The sequence below is a fragment of the Camelus bactrianus genome, chromosome 19 (genome assembly GCF_048773025.1).
Source record: "Camelus bactrianus isolate YW-2024 breed Bactrian camel chromosome 19, ASM4877302v1, whole genome shotgun sequence".
Lineage (NCBI taxonomy): Eukaryota > Metazoa > Chordata > Mammalia > Artiodactyla > Camelidae > Camelus > Camelus bactrianus.
In genome coordinates, this window is record NC_133557.1 from 37,556,592 (window position 1) to 37,573,472 (window position 16,881).

Consider the following 16,881-nt stretch of genomic DNA (forward strand, 5'->3'; position numbering starts at 1 on the left):
ACTACTACTCAGCCATGAAAAAGAAAATAATGCCACTTATGACAACACGACTGGACCTGGAGACTGTCAGCCTAAGGGGAGCAAGCCAGAATGAGGAAGAAAACTACCATATGATACCACTTACATGTGGAATCTTAAAAAATGGCACCAATGATCTTATTTCCAAAACAGAAACAAGACTCACAGGCATGGAAAACAAACTTGTGGTTACTGGGGGGTTAAGGGGGTGGGAAGGGATAAATTGGGAGTTTGAGATTTGCAAATACTAATTACTATATACAAAATAAAAGTGCGAGGGTATAGCTCAGTGGCAGAGTGCACGCCTAGCATGCACAAGGTCCTGAGTTCAATCCCTAGAACCTCCATGAAGAAAATAAGTAAATAAGTAAAACTAATGCCTTCCCCTTGCAAAAAAAATTTTTTTTTAATAAATAAACAAGGTCCTACTGTATAGCACGGGGAACTATATTCAATATCTTATAATAGCCTATAATGAAAAAGAGTATGAAAAAGAATATATATGTGTATAAATGAATCACTATGCCGTGCACCAGAAACTAACACAACATTGTAAATCAACTATATGTCAGTAAAAAAATAACTGAGTGCACGTAAAGACTGGTGAGAGCACGCAAGGCCTGTACTGTAGTAACTACACTGGACCAACGCCAACTTCCTGGTTCTGACACCGTGCTGTGTTTATGTAAGATGTTACCACGGGGAGTAGTGAGTTGAAAAGTATGGACAGACTTATTTCAAAATAAAAGAGTTTTAAAAAAAAGGTGCTATAACTGGATAAGGTGTGACCAGCACCAAGGAAACGGAGGCTGTGCTCCTCCTTGAAGGCAACGGGCTCCTGCAGCACAGCCCAGGTCACCTTGCCTTTGCTGGAAGTCGTCCCAAATGGCTGGCTCACTTCAAGCCATCACCTAAAACCTCAGAGTCTTTTTTTTTTTAATGTCACTGTTAACATCTTTCCCTGATACTGTATTTGTGCGACAGGTGATGTGACCTAAACATAAACAGTGAGTTGTTCAGGAGTCAGACCCCATGGAGGACACAACGGGAGTGCTGGGCACTCTCCACAGAAGTGTGCACACACGTGAACCCTGGTGTGTAAGCGGGGGAAGGCTCACAAGCACGCTGAAGCTGTCCTGTGATGTTCCAAGACAAGAGCTCCTGGATGGCACAGGGGCAGTCCACCTTATTAAAAGAACTCACAGGCATAGCCTGTCACCAAGATGCTACCACCGCCCATGTCTGCTGCTCTCAGGACAGTTTCAGGTGACGTGGGTCCCAGCTTCCACCCTCCCCCCTCCACTCAGTGAGGACCAGCAGCACCACCTGGGAGCCCAGTGGACATGCAGGTTCCAGGGTCCACCCACGGCTCTAGGCCAGTGGTTCTCAAACTAAATTGTGTTTGAACGATTCCCAGGGGATTTGCACACTAACACGGGTTTTGAGACAAGGCTCAGCTGAGGCTCAAGATACTGCCTGTGCTCAGCCACGCCGGGAGCAGGAAGGGCCCACACCAGCAGTTCTCAAACTCTGCTCCACATTAGAAACCCTCAGGAACCTTAAATCTGCTGATGCCCAGGCTAATCAGCCCAAAATCTCTGGGGAAACACAACCCAAACCAACAGTAGTTTTTAGGGTTCCCAGGTGATTCTGATGTGTGGCAGCTCAGTCCAGCACTGCACATCAGTGGTTCTCCAGCTCTGTGTGCACCAGAATCCCTGGACAGCTTGTTAAACCCGACTGCCAGGCTGCATCCTCAGTCTCTGATTCGGGAAGCGTGGGGTGAGGTCCGGGTGTGCACATGTCTAAGGGGCCCTGAAGGCAGCTGGCCGGGCACCATCGTGGGCAGTGAGGACGTGGGCTCCAAGCATGCCCTGAGCAGCACCCTCCAGGCTGAGTGTGTGAGGCTGTTAGCAGGTGCGGTCAGTAAACCGGGCGAAGGCGCTCCCAGTTGCTCTGGCATTTAGATCTATTCTCCCCCCTTCTCACAAGGCAGTGCTGAAGGCCAGATCCTCCACACCTGCCTTCCTGCCCTGCTGTCTGTAACAACTCTAAGGGAGAAATCAAGTTACTCAGACACGACACATTCATAGTGAACCCTGACCTCCTGATGATCACAGCTTCTCCAAGAGGCCCACACACCCTCCCCAGCCCCTGAAACCCCATCCTGGAGCCCGTGAGAGCACACCCAAGCCAGCCTTGCCCACTGCCAGGGTTCCATCACTCACTTCCCTTTCCTTCAAATAACCGCTTTCACTTCCCCCAGGGCGTTCGCCGCCCACATACCCAGTAAGATTTGTGCAACACTTCATCTCCAAAAGGCCAGTCTGATCAAGGGCACAGGCGTAAATATCAATGCAGTGACCATTCGCAGCTGCTCGGTTAGCAAGCATCTCGTAGTGCTGGGAAGACAGAAGAGCCATCTTGACGGAGCGGCAGTGTTACTCACCAGGTAAGCCTTACCACACCGAAGGGACGCCCTTGAACAGAGGGATGTGCGGACAGTTTTCTTTGTGACATCCAAATAAAAGAAGAGTGCAGTTTTCAACCTCCAAGTTGTTTAGTAGTTTTAAGGTCACACCCTGTAACTGAGGTCTCAGAATGGGGACAGACACTAACATCTGGAAGGTGATCTCAGCAGGAGCAACATGCCACCCACGGGGCACGGCCTCGGAGGGCCAGCTGGCCCCCAGCGCGGCTAACCCCAGCCCTGGGCCACCACCCCGAGCGCCTGCGGCCGGGAGCACCTACCTTGGTTGCCTTCTTCATGAAGCGTGCATTATCTTTCTCAATATCATGCCAGGAACGGATGGGGACCTTTAACTCATCTCCAACCACCATGCCAGGCCCTTGGGTGGGGGGACCCCCCATAAACAGCATAATCCGGGCGCCCGTGTTTGGGAAAGTGCCCTAAAGCAATAAATGGCAGCATTTTAGAAACACACAGCCCACCCCAAGTGTGTTTCATTTCCCCCAGAAACGCTCCCAACGTGAGTTCTCAGCTGCCGTGAATACTGATGACACTGCAAGACAGCTGCCTCTCTCTTCCAACTGGAGGGTCTGGCACACCTTTATTAATCTACTGGGAGCACTTCCTGGTGCCCTAAAGGCCTTTTGTTTCTCATGAAAACTCTGTACGTTCAAAACATCGAGGGCCTCTTTGGTGGGGAAAATAATAATGGCTGAAACACATCCTGATAAATCAACCCCGTCAGTTGATTTACATCATGACATGTCTTTTCAACAAGACCCACAGAGACACCTTCTGCGAGCAAGCCTGCACAGTCCGCAAGGGCCCGGTCAAGTTTGCGTTACCTCCAGCAAGCCGACAGCAATGGACACGGCCACACCAGTGGACCGCAGAGGCCTCTTCCCCTGAGGTACGGGCCATGGGTCCCTCTGCAGCTCCCCGAGAAGATCCGTGAGGTTCATGTCGATCTTGTGCACAGGCTGCAGAAATCTGCGTGATTTCGAATGAACACGTGAACCCTGGTTTAATCAAGTACGCTGGTCTTCAGCCCCACGGGACACATGGTTACTGCTCTTCAAATTCAGTATCAGGGTAGAAAAAACTCACAGCGGTTTTTTTTCTCCATGTTCTCTCTCACTACAAACCCGAAACAACTCAAAACAGTTTTATTCGGGGATATAATTTAAAGCCTAACGTGTAGCAATTTACACATGCAGCATTAGAAAAAAATCAATTTAAATAGAAGCAAATCAACTTAATTAAATTTTAAGCAGCAAAGAAATCCCAAACACATGCCTAACATGAACTCAGTCCACGTAAAGCTCATGTACGCGGACAACTTCATCATTTGAAAGATTCAGTTTGTTTTTCTTCTGAGTTGTGACAGTAATACAGAAACACCCATTTCTTACTGGAGCGGGAGGCTGTCCCCAGTTTCTCGGGCAATGCACTTTATCACGTTTGCTGACTGTTAACCCAGCCCCAGGCAGCCCTAGGAGAGCAACGGGCCCAGTGAACCCAGTGCCTGGTCTCAGTTTTGCAGGAGGATGCCCAAAAGAAGCCTTTCCAGTTTCCCCGGCTTTACTTAAGAACCAAAAAAAGACAACAGCGTGTGTGTAAGAGGGGAGTGACTGCGTAAAGAGGTCTCAAAAGACCTGTAATGACACTAAGAGGAAAACATTCTGAGCAAATCTGCCACACATGTACATATACACGTGTATTTATGCAGATCATATATAATATTAATTCCGTCATAACTTTCAAGTATATGCTGATGCATTATGTTCATTATTAAACATTAAATACAGGTTAGGCTTATTAATCTTTTGTTTCTCCTCCAAAAATAAGAAAACAAACCCTCCCGCATCATCACCCCCCTCCCCCAGCGAGCGCCACGCGGGCCGGCTGCGGGCGTGCGGGGCTCCGGGGGTCTCACCTGCTGGAGACGAAAGGCTGCTCGTGCGGCTGAGCGGGTCGCGCCGGCTGCACAGGCACGGCGGGCTTGGTCAGGCCCAGCATATCCTAAACAGACCACAAAGATTCATTTCCCATAATGCTAAAGGTGAATGACTAATTTTTTTTTTCCTTTTTCCTAACCAATTTTTCAGAAATCTCCTCGCCCCGGCCTGGGTACAAGCAAGGCCCAAACCTGTATCTGCTTTGCAGTTAAATCCTTGGTGCCCCGGAAGACGTAGCTCTTGGAGATTCCTTCACAGCTGAGTTCGTGCACCTGCACCATCCTCCCAAACGTGATCAGACCCACCAGAGAGTCTGGAGGAAGGAGACTCAGGGACATTTGCAGGGATTCTTTGAGTGCTTGAAGGTCATCCTCTTCCAGGCATGTGTCAACCACGTAGAGGAAGATCAGAGGGGACTGAGGACCCCGCTTTATGCAAAGGAAGACAATACAATGGTCAATGTACAAAGACCTCACCAGCTCTTCTGAAAGCAAACCAGTTATGTCAACGACAAGTCCTTATTTATGTGTACGGCCAGAGACGAGGACACCTCAACACACCTCTGCTTACCTCTGCTTAAATGACAGGTTCTAGCAAAACAAACTGGGTGTAAAAGCTGTATCCAGTAACTGATTCCCCGTTTCTGAAGGCCAGACATTGCCCCAGGCCCTGCCATACATGAGTGAACTAAGAGGACACAGACCCGTCTGCCAGGGGAGCTAGCTCTCTGGAATGGAAACAGGAAAGGGGGTTATGAACGCCAGGAGTGGAGGTGGGGGGCTGGCTCCACCAATAAATGGGACGTCAGGGCAGCCTTATTAAGAAAGTAACATTCGAGCAAACAGCTGGAGGAGGAGAGGGAGAGAGCCCCAGCCTGAGGGGCAGCCGGAGCAAAGGCCCAGGGGCACGTCTATTCCCGGCACCCTGAGCAAAGTCAAGGAGGCCCCCGGAGCTGAACGAGGACACTGAAGCAGCTGAGGTGGGGTGATGAGGAGGCCAGCTCACACAGGACTCTAAAGGCTGTTACTCTGGGTGGAAAAGGAGACATTTTCGCCCTTGGAGGTCCCTGAACACAGATGTAATGTGGTATGTTTTTAAAGAGTTACTCTGGCTGCTGGGTTAAGGATAAAATATAAGTGGGCAAGGGTGAGATCAGGGAGAAGGGTTAAGAGGCTTCCCCAGTAACTCAAGCAGGAGGCGGCACCGGCCCAGGACAGGAGAGGTGGGGAGAAAGAAGCGACTGGATTCTGGGTAAAATCTGACTATAGACTGGGATCTCCTCACGGATTAGACGTGGGGTATGAGAAAGAGAGAAGTCAAGGATGAACCTAACGATTTTATGCTGAACAACCAGAAGATGGGGTACCAACAGCTGAGATGGAGAAGACTGTGGAGGACAGGGTTTGAACCCAATCAATGCCGCGTTTTTTGTGGCCTTCTAACGAGACCCGAGAACAGGGCCGGACGTGCACACGCACCATCAACAGAACCTAGTGTTCAGGACCCTCTGCCCTCACGGCTTAAATCCCCCACACAGGCAAGAGATGCGGAAGACAAAGTATTTCAAGAGGAACTCAGCACTTAGCAGGGCTCATTAAACGCATGATTACCTGAATCACGTATTCGATTGTAGAAAACTGCGGCATGAGTTCAGCAGGCTGATTCACCTCGGATATGCCTGCGTACGCTGGGGGGAACTGCAGACACAAAACAATGCTCTATGAGGCTGAAAGATACAGTACGCCTTTTACTTTCCATTTATAAAAACAGTTAATGACCACGTTACTAATTCTGAAAGCGCAAAACAGAGAGCATGTTATTAAAATAGAAAAATCAGGATTTAAAATCTATAACCCTATACTTTGATAATAAAATAATAAATAAAATCTATACCCTGCTCTATATTTATACCATATTGTAACTTTTCTTAAATGCAGCTTTAGGTTATGTTGTAACTTCTAAATGATTAAAACACACACTATTAAAAACCATTTCCTAAGTGTTGCCTTGAAAGTGAAGGGCTGAGATTTTAGCCCTTCATCAATAGTCTACGTGGGAGACTAAAGCTTCCCCTTGGGTTTATTAGTCTAGCTGTCATCAATAAATACATGTTCATTGCAGAAAAACTGGCAAGTACAGTATATTTATAAGAAAAAAGAAAGAAACCCCTTACACTCCTATTATCAGGAGGCAGCTGCTGCCAACATCTCGGCTGATTCCCGTCCATGCTTTTTCTCCTTAAGCACAGCTGAGATCATCTTCTACCCACAAATTTGCAACCTGCCTTTTGTGCTTCACATAACATCATAGGTGTCTTCTTTTGTTTTTAAAATTCTGCAGATGTTTTAAATTTATAGATTGTAGGTTGATTTTTTTTCCTGCAACTTTTTAATAGTGGTGTGACACCACAAATTTTCCCATTTTAATTTTTTTTCAGTGTACAGTTCAGTTACGTTAAATACACTCAGAATGTTGTGCAGCCATCTCCACCATCCATCTCCAGAATGCTTTTCATCTTGCAAAACAGAAGCTCTGCACTTATTAAACAGTAATGCCCCATTTTCCCACCTGGCCCCTGGCTGGCAACTAACACTCTACGTTCTGTCTCTGAGAGTCTGACTCCTCCAGGCAGCTCGTATAAGTAGGATCACACAGTACTTGTCCTTCTGTGACTGGTTATTTCACTCAGTACAGTATCGTTAAGGTTCATCCACACTGCAGCATAAATCAGAATTTCCTTCCATTTTAAGGCTGATGAATTTTCCGCTGTACTGTGACCACACTTGCTTGCCCGTTCATCTGTGAGCACCCGGGGCACGTGTGTGCTTTAGCCATCGTGAATAATACTGCTACGAACACGAGAGTACAAGTATCTCTTCAAGACCCTGCCTCCAGTTCTTTTCGGTATGTGCCCAGAAGTGGGAATGCTGGACCATTTGGTAAACATCACTAGTACCTAGTGATGCTGAGCATCTTTTTATGTGCTTACTGGCCAACTGTACATCGTCTTTGTAGAGATATCCATTCAAGTCCTTGGTCCATTTCGGAGTTGGGTTTTCTCTTTGCTGTTGAGTTTTAGGGGTTCTCTATATACTCTAGATATTAGTCCCTTATTAGATATATGATTTGCAAATATTTTCGCCCATCCTGTGGGTTGCCTCTGATATGCTGCTGACATTGTCCTTTGATGCCTTAGAATTTCCACAATAAATTATATTAAACACAGACACCAATTCTGAATGTAACAGGGTGTAGGAATGTTTTTAAGATTTGCATATCATTCATGGAGATAAATCTTGAACAGTATCTGCTTCTAGTTCCCAAGTCTAGACTTAGTCATCCACCGCACACGGGTCTCTTTACCACTGAACTGACAGGGCGCTGCATCTGAGAAGGAGACTGTTAATTATAATTATGACCAAATGTATGAATAAATAAGTGCATGTTACATCTTAAGATCTGCCAGAGCGCTGTACATTATGTTGGGCGTAATTATTTTCTAACAGTTTATTGAGGTATAGTTTATATACCATTTCAAATGTACAATTCAGTGATTTTTAGTAAATGCACAGAATTGTCCAATCACCATTATAACACCCTTTTAGAACATTTCTTCACAGGCACAGTTCATTTCAAAGAGAAAATCTCTCTGATCATTCATGAGCTCCTAGCCTAGTGGTTTTCAAACTTTTAAATCAAAACAATACCAACACTGACACTTAACCCTAAAAGTTAGAAAGATCAGAAAATAAAAATTCAGTAATATCCTCTATCCAACTAGAATAAACTGAAGTCAAATGAAATAATAAACATCTTACCTGTTTTCCATAACATACTCACTATCTATAGAGAATCTGTTTAAAAAAAAAAAGGGTTATCCCCATTTCCCCCTCCACAGCAAAGGGCAGAGACTCAGATAATGAAACTGAATGACCATTCAAAAGAAAAATCATGTATGTACAACATTCAATATTATGCTTGACAAAATCCATCGCCTTGACTTCAGCAGAAACTGCTGACTGCCAGGGCAGACACAAATTCAGTCTCACTTAATTTTCTTCAGAGTAGCACAACTAAAACAGAAGAGACAGTATTTCTTACAATAATTATAATTCACATACCTGATTTCTTTGGAAACAGAAATTACAGGCCCAAAGTCTTGCTCGATAGTCAACCTGACTGTGAGAAAGATGAATATTACAACCAGGCACCGTTTTCATTTTTAAGGCAGAAAGCACTCAGATGTAAACTTCAAGTTCAGTAAATCACACGGAAGGGGGTTCTGCGTGTGTCCATCAATGAATGAAGGTACGTGAATCATTCACTGCAGCCAGGTTCTGGCATTAAGCACACCCACAGTCTCCTTCACACAGCAACAATGAAGAATTTGTACATCCTTTCTCTCTTTTCCAATTTCCTAGATGATACTTTAAAATTCATGGTTTATATAAATTATAGGTTATTTCCTTTTGCCCTGTTATCTAAACACAATCTTAAGGATTTTTCTAACATTTATTGTTCGGATATGTGAAACTATTAACTTTTAATACTAAAAGTACACTTTACACACACAGGAAAGACTTCTCAGCACGTAACCACACTTAGTTCACTTGAAGAAGTTGGGCAGGCATGCTGCTGGGTTGATACACTTCCTAGAATTGGTTCAAGATAATGCTTTGGTTGCTCCCCAACTTTCTACATTTAGAATCAATCAGAGGCTGTTATTGTAAAAGAGCAGTAGCATCTTATATACGAACATCAAATAAGAGCAAGGAGAATGAAAATTAGAAAGGTCCCTCATATAAAAATGTTATCTTTTCAAGAGTAGTCATGGCACTCTTCACTTGTTTAAAAGTTCTTTCAAGCAGTGCCACATATAAGAGAAGTACCATAGGTCACCATCTCATCTTGGGTGCAAAAAAGTTACACTTATTGGTAAAAATCACTAAAAGTTAAAATTTCTTCTGCTTATTACTTCTTCCTGCCAGGCAGCATCACCATACCAGGCACGTACACCAAAACTGTCTAAAGCTTTTGGATTTTCTAGGAAAATGCTTCAAAAGGCACCAAGAACATCAACAGTGAAGCTAAAAGCAAACTGCAAATCAGAAAAAAAAAAAGGAAAGAAAAGAAAATTACGAATCTTTCCCTCTACCTCCACCTCATTCCCATAAGTTCTAATTTTTATGTGGAGTATCAGGCCAGGGAGATGTCCACAGGCATTCATCACCTAGGAATTTCATGATTTACTACTCATCTCAAATATGACAACTTAAAAAATTTTTTTTATTAATTTATTATTGTTTTATTTAATTATTTTCATTTTAGCAGGGCTGGGGGGGCGGGGTAATTAGGTTTATTTATTTGCATGCTAATCAGGTGCTCTGCCACTTAGCTATACCGTCCCCCCTCAAATTTGACAACTTGCCCAAACTGAATCACTTTTATGAGAATCACATGACAGTCATACTCCTTGTATTCATCATTTTCAGTAGTTTTTAAAAGAATTCCTACCAAAGTGGGTTGAGAATGGCTTTGCATGTTGGCCTGCTGCAGAGCACAGGTTCATACTGCACGGGAGGCAGGTCTGGACGTTCTTTCAAAGGAGTGAGGAGACAAGCCAGGGGAACAACCATCCTTGTGGCCTCGAGACGGCTGGACGGCCACACGTTCCAACTAAAACGCACGCCATCGCGTTCTTCGTTCTGCTGAATGAACTCCAGATAGGTTGCCATTGTCTAAAAAAAAAACTAAAGATAAAGCTTGAATTGTACGTGAAATTCTCCATTGAACTTGAGAAAAGGAGATAATCACCTACGCGACGTCTCCTAGACACTCAGTCTAGAAGGACCTGTCACTGTAGGATGACAGCATCTCACTTCTCTCTGACCCCAAGAGCCAATCAACGTCACAGCCACCTTTCCCGTTCCTTTCTCAACCCACCTTCCTAGCACTTAATAGAAGTAAAAGGAGCATGAGGTTCACCATCATCTGATCATCTCTAAGCTGCATGTAGTTGAATAACAGTAATTTAAACCTCCTCACAGATCATCTCAGCCAAGCCAATTTCAGCCCCTCGCTCAAGAGTAACTGTCAAACCCTGCTTCAGCGTGCAGCTACCTTCCTCTCTGATCCCCTTTCTTCCTTGCTCTGTCTGAGTAAACACTGTATTAAAATTGACATTTCAAGTGATCTTGGTTTTGTGCCCTGTCCCTCCTTCCATTGCTAACTGTGGAGAAAAGAACCGGATACTGATGTGCAAATCCAATTCACAATGACAACAGCCACTGTTCTAAGCCAAAGTAGTCCTACTTGGAATTATCAAAATTATGAAGGGAAGTCTGCTGTTCTGCTAAGTGACTTCCTCACCAGCACCTCTCTCCACACCACAGCTGCTTAGGCTCGTGCCTTGAAAGATTCTGGTTAATAAAATAGCCACTGAGACTAAGTAAGTTTTTCAAACCCAGATAATGCCAACTCCACTGAGTGTTTTATACATTCTGTTTACGTTCTAAAACCTGGGCTAAGACACACTTCAGCTACTGCGGTTCAAGGGAACAAAACTCTCAAGAACAATGGAAAAAAAGCAAATTAAGGGATCTAAGTGGCCTCAAGTGCTCACTTTTGCAATGTTGAATAACGACCTCCCCAAGTTAATTTGAAACATGCCACCACAGTGCAAAGAACTTGGACTAAGGAATAATAAATGACTATAAATGCAAATGAGTCAATTACTCTATTACACACAATGCAGACCACAGAAATTCCAAATGTTTGCTCCAATGGAAACTCTAAGGCAACTGTTTGTAACTTCTGGCAAAAGCGGGAAACTGAAGCACTGCATACGCAGGAAACACTTCTGCAGCTTCCTCGGTAATTCAGGTGTGAGTGAAAGCAACTTCTAACATACCAATTTTCAGCAAGCACCTCAGTAGACTTCATTAAATGACTGTTCCCATTCTCAAAACAGTTCATTATTAAAAGGCACTACCTCCATCCCTCGTCCCCTGCTCTGTTTCCCACTGCCGCTCCTCCTCTTCCAGAGAATGGATTCTTAACTCTGGGTACATATTCACAGGGTCAATAAATTTTCTGTATCTATGCAAATTGTGTGCATGACTAACTAACATCATATTTTCAAAGAGGAAGGGTTTCAGAAGAGGTTAATGGCTGAATGGATGAATTAATTAATGAATAAATGAAATTGTAAAGATCTTTTATAAGTATCCAACAACAACAACAAAATCTGTGTCCTTCATCCCACCGAGGCATAACTTTTCAGGACACGCTAAATTTAAGCAAGGTTTAATTCCTAAAGGGAGTCTGAAAACCTGGATTCTAGTTCCAGCTGTCACGAAAAGTAAGTCACTTCAGCTGAATCTCGAGCTCCTCAACTGTAAAATGTACTTTGGATCCTTCCGGCCCCCCGCGATGCCGAGGGATCCCCCGCCAGAAGCCGCCAGCTGCCCCAGCTGGCTGCGACCCGGTCACTCTCGGCAGACCCCTGGGTCACGGATCCCCTCAGTTCCCCGGCCCTCCGGGAAAAAGCCTCGCCCCAGGAGCAACCCACTCGCCCCCTGGAGAGACTCTAGTCCAGGCCCTTGGCCTCCCATCACCTGTGCTCCCCACTCACCTGGCCGGAGCCGCTCACCTGGCCCGAGCCGCTCACCTGGCCCCACTGCTGTTAAGAACCCGGCTCCGGCTCCTAACGCTAAGTCCACCTCAGCTCTCAGCCGATTGGTCAGCTCCCCTGTGCGTCACGCCACGGCTCCGTCCGCTGGCCAATCAAAGAGTACCACCCCGGTGGGCGAGCGGAAGTAAGACACTCAGAAAAGCTGCGCCGCCATTTTGGAAGAGGGCAAGAGTGGTACTTCGCTCTTCAAAAATCACAGTTCCTCAGAAAAGAAGTCTCTCCACGTTCACCGCTAAATGCTTCTCTTTCAAGAAACACATGGGCCTTCCGGACTGCTTCCTAGGCGCAGCCAGCCCGCCTCAGGAGTTCGCCCTACTTCAGTAACACGTCCGCTCGCCTCAGTGGGGAGTCCCCCTCATCGCCTTAGTTACCGGGAAGCGAGAACGATGACGTGTGACCCCGGAAGAAGGCGCGGCTCCTGGAGAAGGAAACCGAAGCCGGCCGGAAGGAGGCGTCAGAGCACGGAAAGGGGCGGGGCGCAGGAAGCTTGGGGACGCATGCGCGCAACGTTCGACATGTATAGTTATGCGTCTTCCCGACGCAGGGTTTCTTTTTCTGGCCGGCCCCAGTGCCTTTGGGCTGTGTGCAGAGCCTGGCGGTAGCGCAGTTCTTTCCTGTCCTTGTCATCCTACCGTGAGAAGGTGAATAATGGGGAACTGTCGTGTTCAAGCGTTTTAAGGCTAACAAAACTGCTAACTACACAGAGCACTACTTTCTTCGGCCACTGCACCTTATTTACACCTTATTGTAAGTGGCAAAACGGGGCACTTTTATCAACCTGACGTAGAGATGTAGCCTCTCTACAGCATATAAAAATAAACAAAATTATAGAAACGTAAACGTATGCTTGAAACATACCTAGGTATCCAGGAATTACCATTAGTTAGCTCTGTATTAGTACCAACTTTAAGATGACTAATAAAGAAACTAGTTTTATGTCGATGTGCCGTGAAACTTAATTGCTGTTAATATTTTAAAATTGTTGAATAATGATTTAGTTTTGTTGAACAAGTTTACAGTTTTTCATATTCCTAAAACAGTACGTTAGAGTAATGTTAGGTTTTTTTGGTAATTAAACTCGTATAAGTTTAGGAAGTTCAAATCAATTCTCTCAGTAAGGAAACACACTCAAAATAAAGTTCATGTTTGTATTATACTTGACAGTGAGAAAAGACATAGCTGGGTGTTTGGTGTTTTTCTTACACCAAATGTTAAGCGAATATCAGTTGCTAAAGATTTGCTTTGGTTATTTGAACGTGGATTTGTTTTGTAGTAGAAATGTCTGGAATAAGGATTTTTTTTTAAATCTAGCACATGTAAAATATTAGAAGTTTAATTTCTTTATTTTCTATAAATTTTAGGAATAGTTGATTTATGTTACTGTATCGTTATCTTGATAAGTTTTGGGGAGAAATAAATTTTTCTCTATCCTAGGTTCTTCTGGCTGGCCTAAGAATTAAATTGACATGAGACAGTTTAACAGAAGAAAAATCAAATAAAAATTTAATAACATATGTACATGGGAGGGACCGAGGGAAACCGAGTTACTTGCCAGACTGTTTAAGGCCCTCACCTTAAATACCATCCTCAGCTAAAGACAAAAGAAGATACTGAGGGTAGGGAGTCAGTTATGGGAAATCACCAGGAAGAGCACAGTAAAAAAAGTGTAAAATTGTTAGGCAGATTTAAGTCATTGTCTTCTCCACTGATAACCTTCTAGAGATTTGATCATCCCCCTCTCCAAGTACAGGAGGGAGACACCCTACATAGGGGAATTTCCCTTACAAATGTAAATGTTTCTTACAAAAGAGTAATTCCTACTTGGCTCAGAGTTTTTCCATGTATGCAGTTTCTTAGAAAGTAACCAGCTTAAAAAATTAATATGCCAAGAGACATATTTGGGGGTGGAAAATTCTTCCCTCCATAAGCCATTTAGAACAGAGTTCCTTTAAGAGTTGTAATGATCTCATTTATTAGAACTCTCCAAAGTTAGTAAACCATTTCGCACTCTCACAGCAAGAGGTGAAGGCCTCTTTAGAGAAGAGGCCTCTTTAGAAACATCTGCACTACCATCAGCTTGCTGTAAGTTAATTTCTATCTCTACAGAGTTGAGAAGTAAATCAGTCAAAGACAAAGGCAGACACCCCTTATGATCAGATGACACCAAGGGGTTCTTTAAGAAATGGCCAACATTCCATGGAAAGTTCACTTTGTAATTTCTCTTGATTATTTCAAAACCTTTTGCAATCTTTCTGACATATCATCCATCATCTATAATCTAAATTCTGTATTTCTGGCTCAGACATCTCTAACCAACATGACAGTCATATATTCAACGACCTGCCGAATGTCTCTGGGTATTCTTGGGCACCTCCGTCTCAAATGTTCTAAGTGGAAGTCACATTTCTCCTTGCCCCTGAACTAACCTCTGCCGCTTATACTTTCTGTTTCACTTGGAGATACCGTTCTCCTCCCAGTTTCTCAGCCTAGAAGCCGTCCTTGGTTCCTCCTTATCTCTGATGGGATTCAGAACATGCTACCCCAACATATGGCACCTTGGCATATTGAATATTTTAAACGAAGGGGTCTGAGAAATGGTAGATGCAAGGAAGGATTCTCTGACCTCCCTATCTCCCCTGAAGCGTGTTGTAAGACCTTCGTGTGAGAGATGCCCTTTCTTTACCATGAGAAAAGGAGCAGCCTTACCTCTGAAGATGCAGGGACACTCAGGGGAATCGGAGCCATTCCTTGCTAAGTTTCTCCCAGTTTAATGCCCTTAGCTCATGTCCATTTGTCCTATCACATTTCTCCACGACTTTCCCCTCTTCACCAAACCTAGAATAAAAACAATCAGGTTTAACTGCTCTTTGGGTCTTCATTTCCTTAATGAAGGTTCCCCTGTCGAGTTATGTTAGAGAGATGTGTGTGCTTTTCTCTTAATCTGTCCTTCAATACAGAGCCCCAGCCAGCAGCCAGGAAGGGTAGAAGGGAAAGCTTCTTTCCTCCCTTGCATCTCTAACCCCCTAGTCCTGAAACTGACAATGAATCTTGGTTCTGGTGACTTGTGATTCTAAATATTTCTCAGTTCCATCTGCCTACTTGGTTCAGAGCCTCATCCTCTCTCACTGTATTACTGCATCAGCCTCCTGAATGATCTCTTTGTCTGAATTTTGCCAAATCCAAATCTCACGTTGGTTTCCAGATAGATTTTTCCTCTGATTCTGATACTCCCTTGTTTAAAATGCTACATAGTTTCCCCATCACTCACAGGATAACGTAGAGGCCCCTTGCTGTGGTGCCAAGGGCCTCGGTGAGGTACATATCTCGATCCTGCGGCACTGGGATGCTGTCTTTCCCAGCCCACAGGGTCTGGGTCTTGCCTCTGTGCCCACTTGCACGGCCTCCTCTCTACGAAGGGAACCTCTTCACCTCCCTTCTCTTCCAGATGAGCTCTCACACGTCCTTCAAGACCCCAGACAACTTTTGCTTTTACTTCCCTTTCTCCTCCAGGTGGGTAAAATGTATGTATGTGTAAAAGAAATAGAAAAGTAAACACAGAAGAGGGGGAAGGCCAGGACAATGAATTTGAAGACTTAGATACTCACAGCCTACAAAAGAGAGCCTGACCTGAAAAGCAAAGTCCAGGAAGAGGACGGTAATTCAGAAGAAGGGCCTCAGAGGGGGGTGGCCGAATCCTGCAGGGAGACTGAAACTGCCGTGGCAAGTGCTGTTGAGAACCACTTTTTCAGTTTTACAAATGATGTAGCAGACCTCAGTGTGCATTTTCAAATGAAAAAATTTTTTTCATTAAAATGTTGATATTTTAGTTTTGAAACCAAGCTACTTCTTCTCAAGTTTAGAGAATGCTTGCCCAAGAGATAAAAAGTGGAAAAGAAAGCAGAGTGGATTCACCTGGAATTGTATCATCTCTGCGATCACCATTGACATAAACAGCCTGAGAAAGATGAGAGCCCAGAGGAGGAGCTGACCACCGCGTGAGTGAGGGTGAAACCGAGGGCAGCCATCAGCTAGATCCCTTCAACTGTAACGTGCTTAATAAATCTTGTTCTGCAACCTGCCTTCACTGACTGAGCTTGTTTTAAATTATTCTTGCAAACTGCATACCCTTCAAGCTTCACATAGCTTAGGCAACACGTCACAAGACTCCTCAACCAGCTCCTATAGATAACACCTCTGGATACGGGTCGCCATAGTAACCATTACTTAAACTACTTTTCAGGGACTTGCCCTCTTGCCCAGCTGAGACCACTGACCATTCAGCTGTGCAAGTGTCTAATAGGTGACCTTTTGATGTCAGACAACCAAAAACTCCACCCTTGGATTAGGCCAACACTGCCATTTTCTGAAAAGGGGCCCCATGAGGAAGCCTGTAACTCACACCCCTGCACAGAACGCCGACGACTTCACCTTTTTCTTGCCTCCAGTCCTCTTGCCCCACACCTCAGACCACCCTGCCTCTTTGCCTCATACATACCCCAAGCCCTTCACCTTCGGGGAGGCACAGCTGAAGCTTGTTCTCCTGTCTTGAGCGTGGCTGCCTTGAGAATAAACCCTCTGCTGCAAATCCTGGCATCTGAGCATTTTGTTTGCAGCATGTTGGGCCAAAGAAACTGGTTTGGTAACAAGAAGAAAGACAAATCTTAAAATGAATCTTAAGGAAAAATAAACATCTTAAGGAAGGGTAGATCTTTTTTCAGCCCACAGTTTCTGTTAAGGAAGTA

At 44.7% G+C, this 16,881-nt stretch overlaps 1 protein-coding gene and 1 long non-coding RNA gene across 5 annotated transcripts in view; one reads left to right on the forward strand and one right to left on the reverse strand.

Moving 5' to 3' along the window:
• The window catches only part of SEC23B (SEC23 homolog B, COPII coat complex component), a 35,369-nt gene extending 22,969 nt beyond the window's left edge, over nucleotides 1-12,400 (reverse strand). Inside the window, exons 1-9 of one of the 4 annotated variants that reach the window (XM_074347822.1) lie at nucleotides 12,080-12,400; nucleotides 9,961-10,196; nucleotides 8,568-8,625; nucleotides 6,057-6,143; nucleotides 4,638-4,874; nucleotides 4,425-4,510; nucleotides 3,334-3,478; nucleotides 2,770-2,928; nucleotides 2,305-2,420 (exon numbers count right to left, since the gene is read on the reverse strand). In XM_074347822.1, the coding sequence (XP_074203923.1) occupies nucleotides 2,305-2,420; nucleotides 2,770-2,928; nucleotides 3,334-3,478; nucleotides 4,425-4,510; nucleotides 4,638-4,874; nucleotides 6,057-6,143; nucleotides 8,568-8,625; nucleotides 9,961-10,181 (1,109 nt within the window). In that variant the 5' untranslated portion in view covers nucleotides 10,182-10,196; nucleotides 12,080-12,400. The remainder of the gene's footprint in view (nucleotides 1-2,304; nucleotides 2,421-2,769; nucleotides 2,929-3,333; nucleotides 3,479-4,424; nucleotides 4,511-4,637; nucleotides 4,875-6,056; nucleotides 6,144-8,567; nucleotides 8,626-9,960; nucleotides 10,197-12,079) is intronic. The other 3 variants (XM_074347825.1, XM_074347824.1, XM_074347821.1) reach the window with 3 other exon arrangements.
• Nucleotides 12,401-12,631: 231 nt separating this feature from the next.
• Nucleotides 12,632-16,218, forward strand: LOC105083159 (uncharacterized). The gene is made up of 3 exons (XR_836584.3): nucleotides 12,632-12,780; nucleotides 15,585-15,649; nucleotides 15,995-16,218. It is a non-coding gene; the product is annotated as an uncharacterized LOC105083159 (long non-coding RNA).
• Nucleotides 16,219-16,881: the final 663 nt, after the last annotated feature.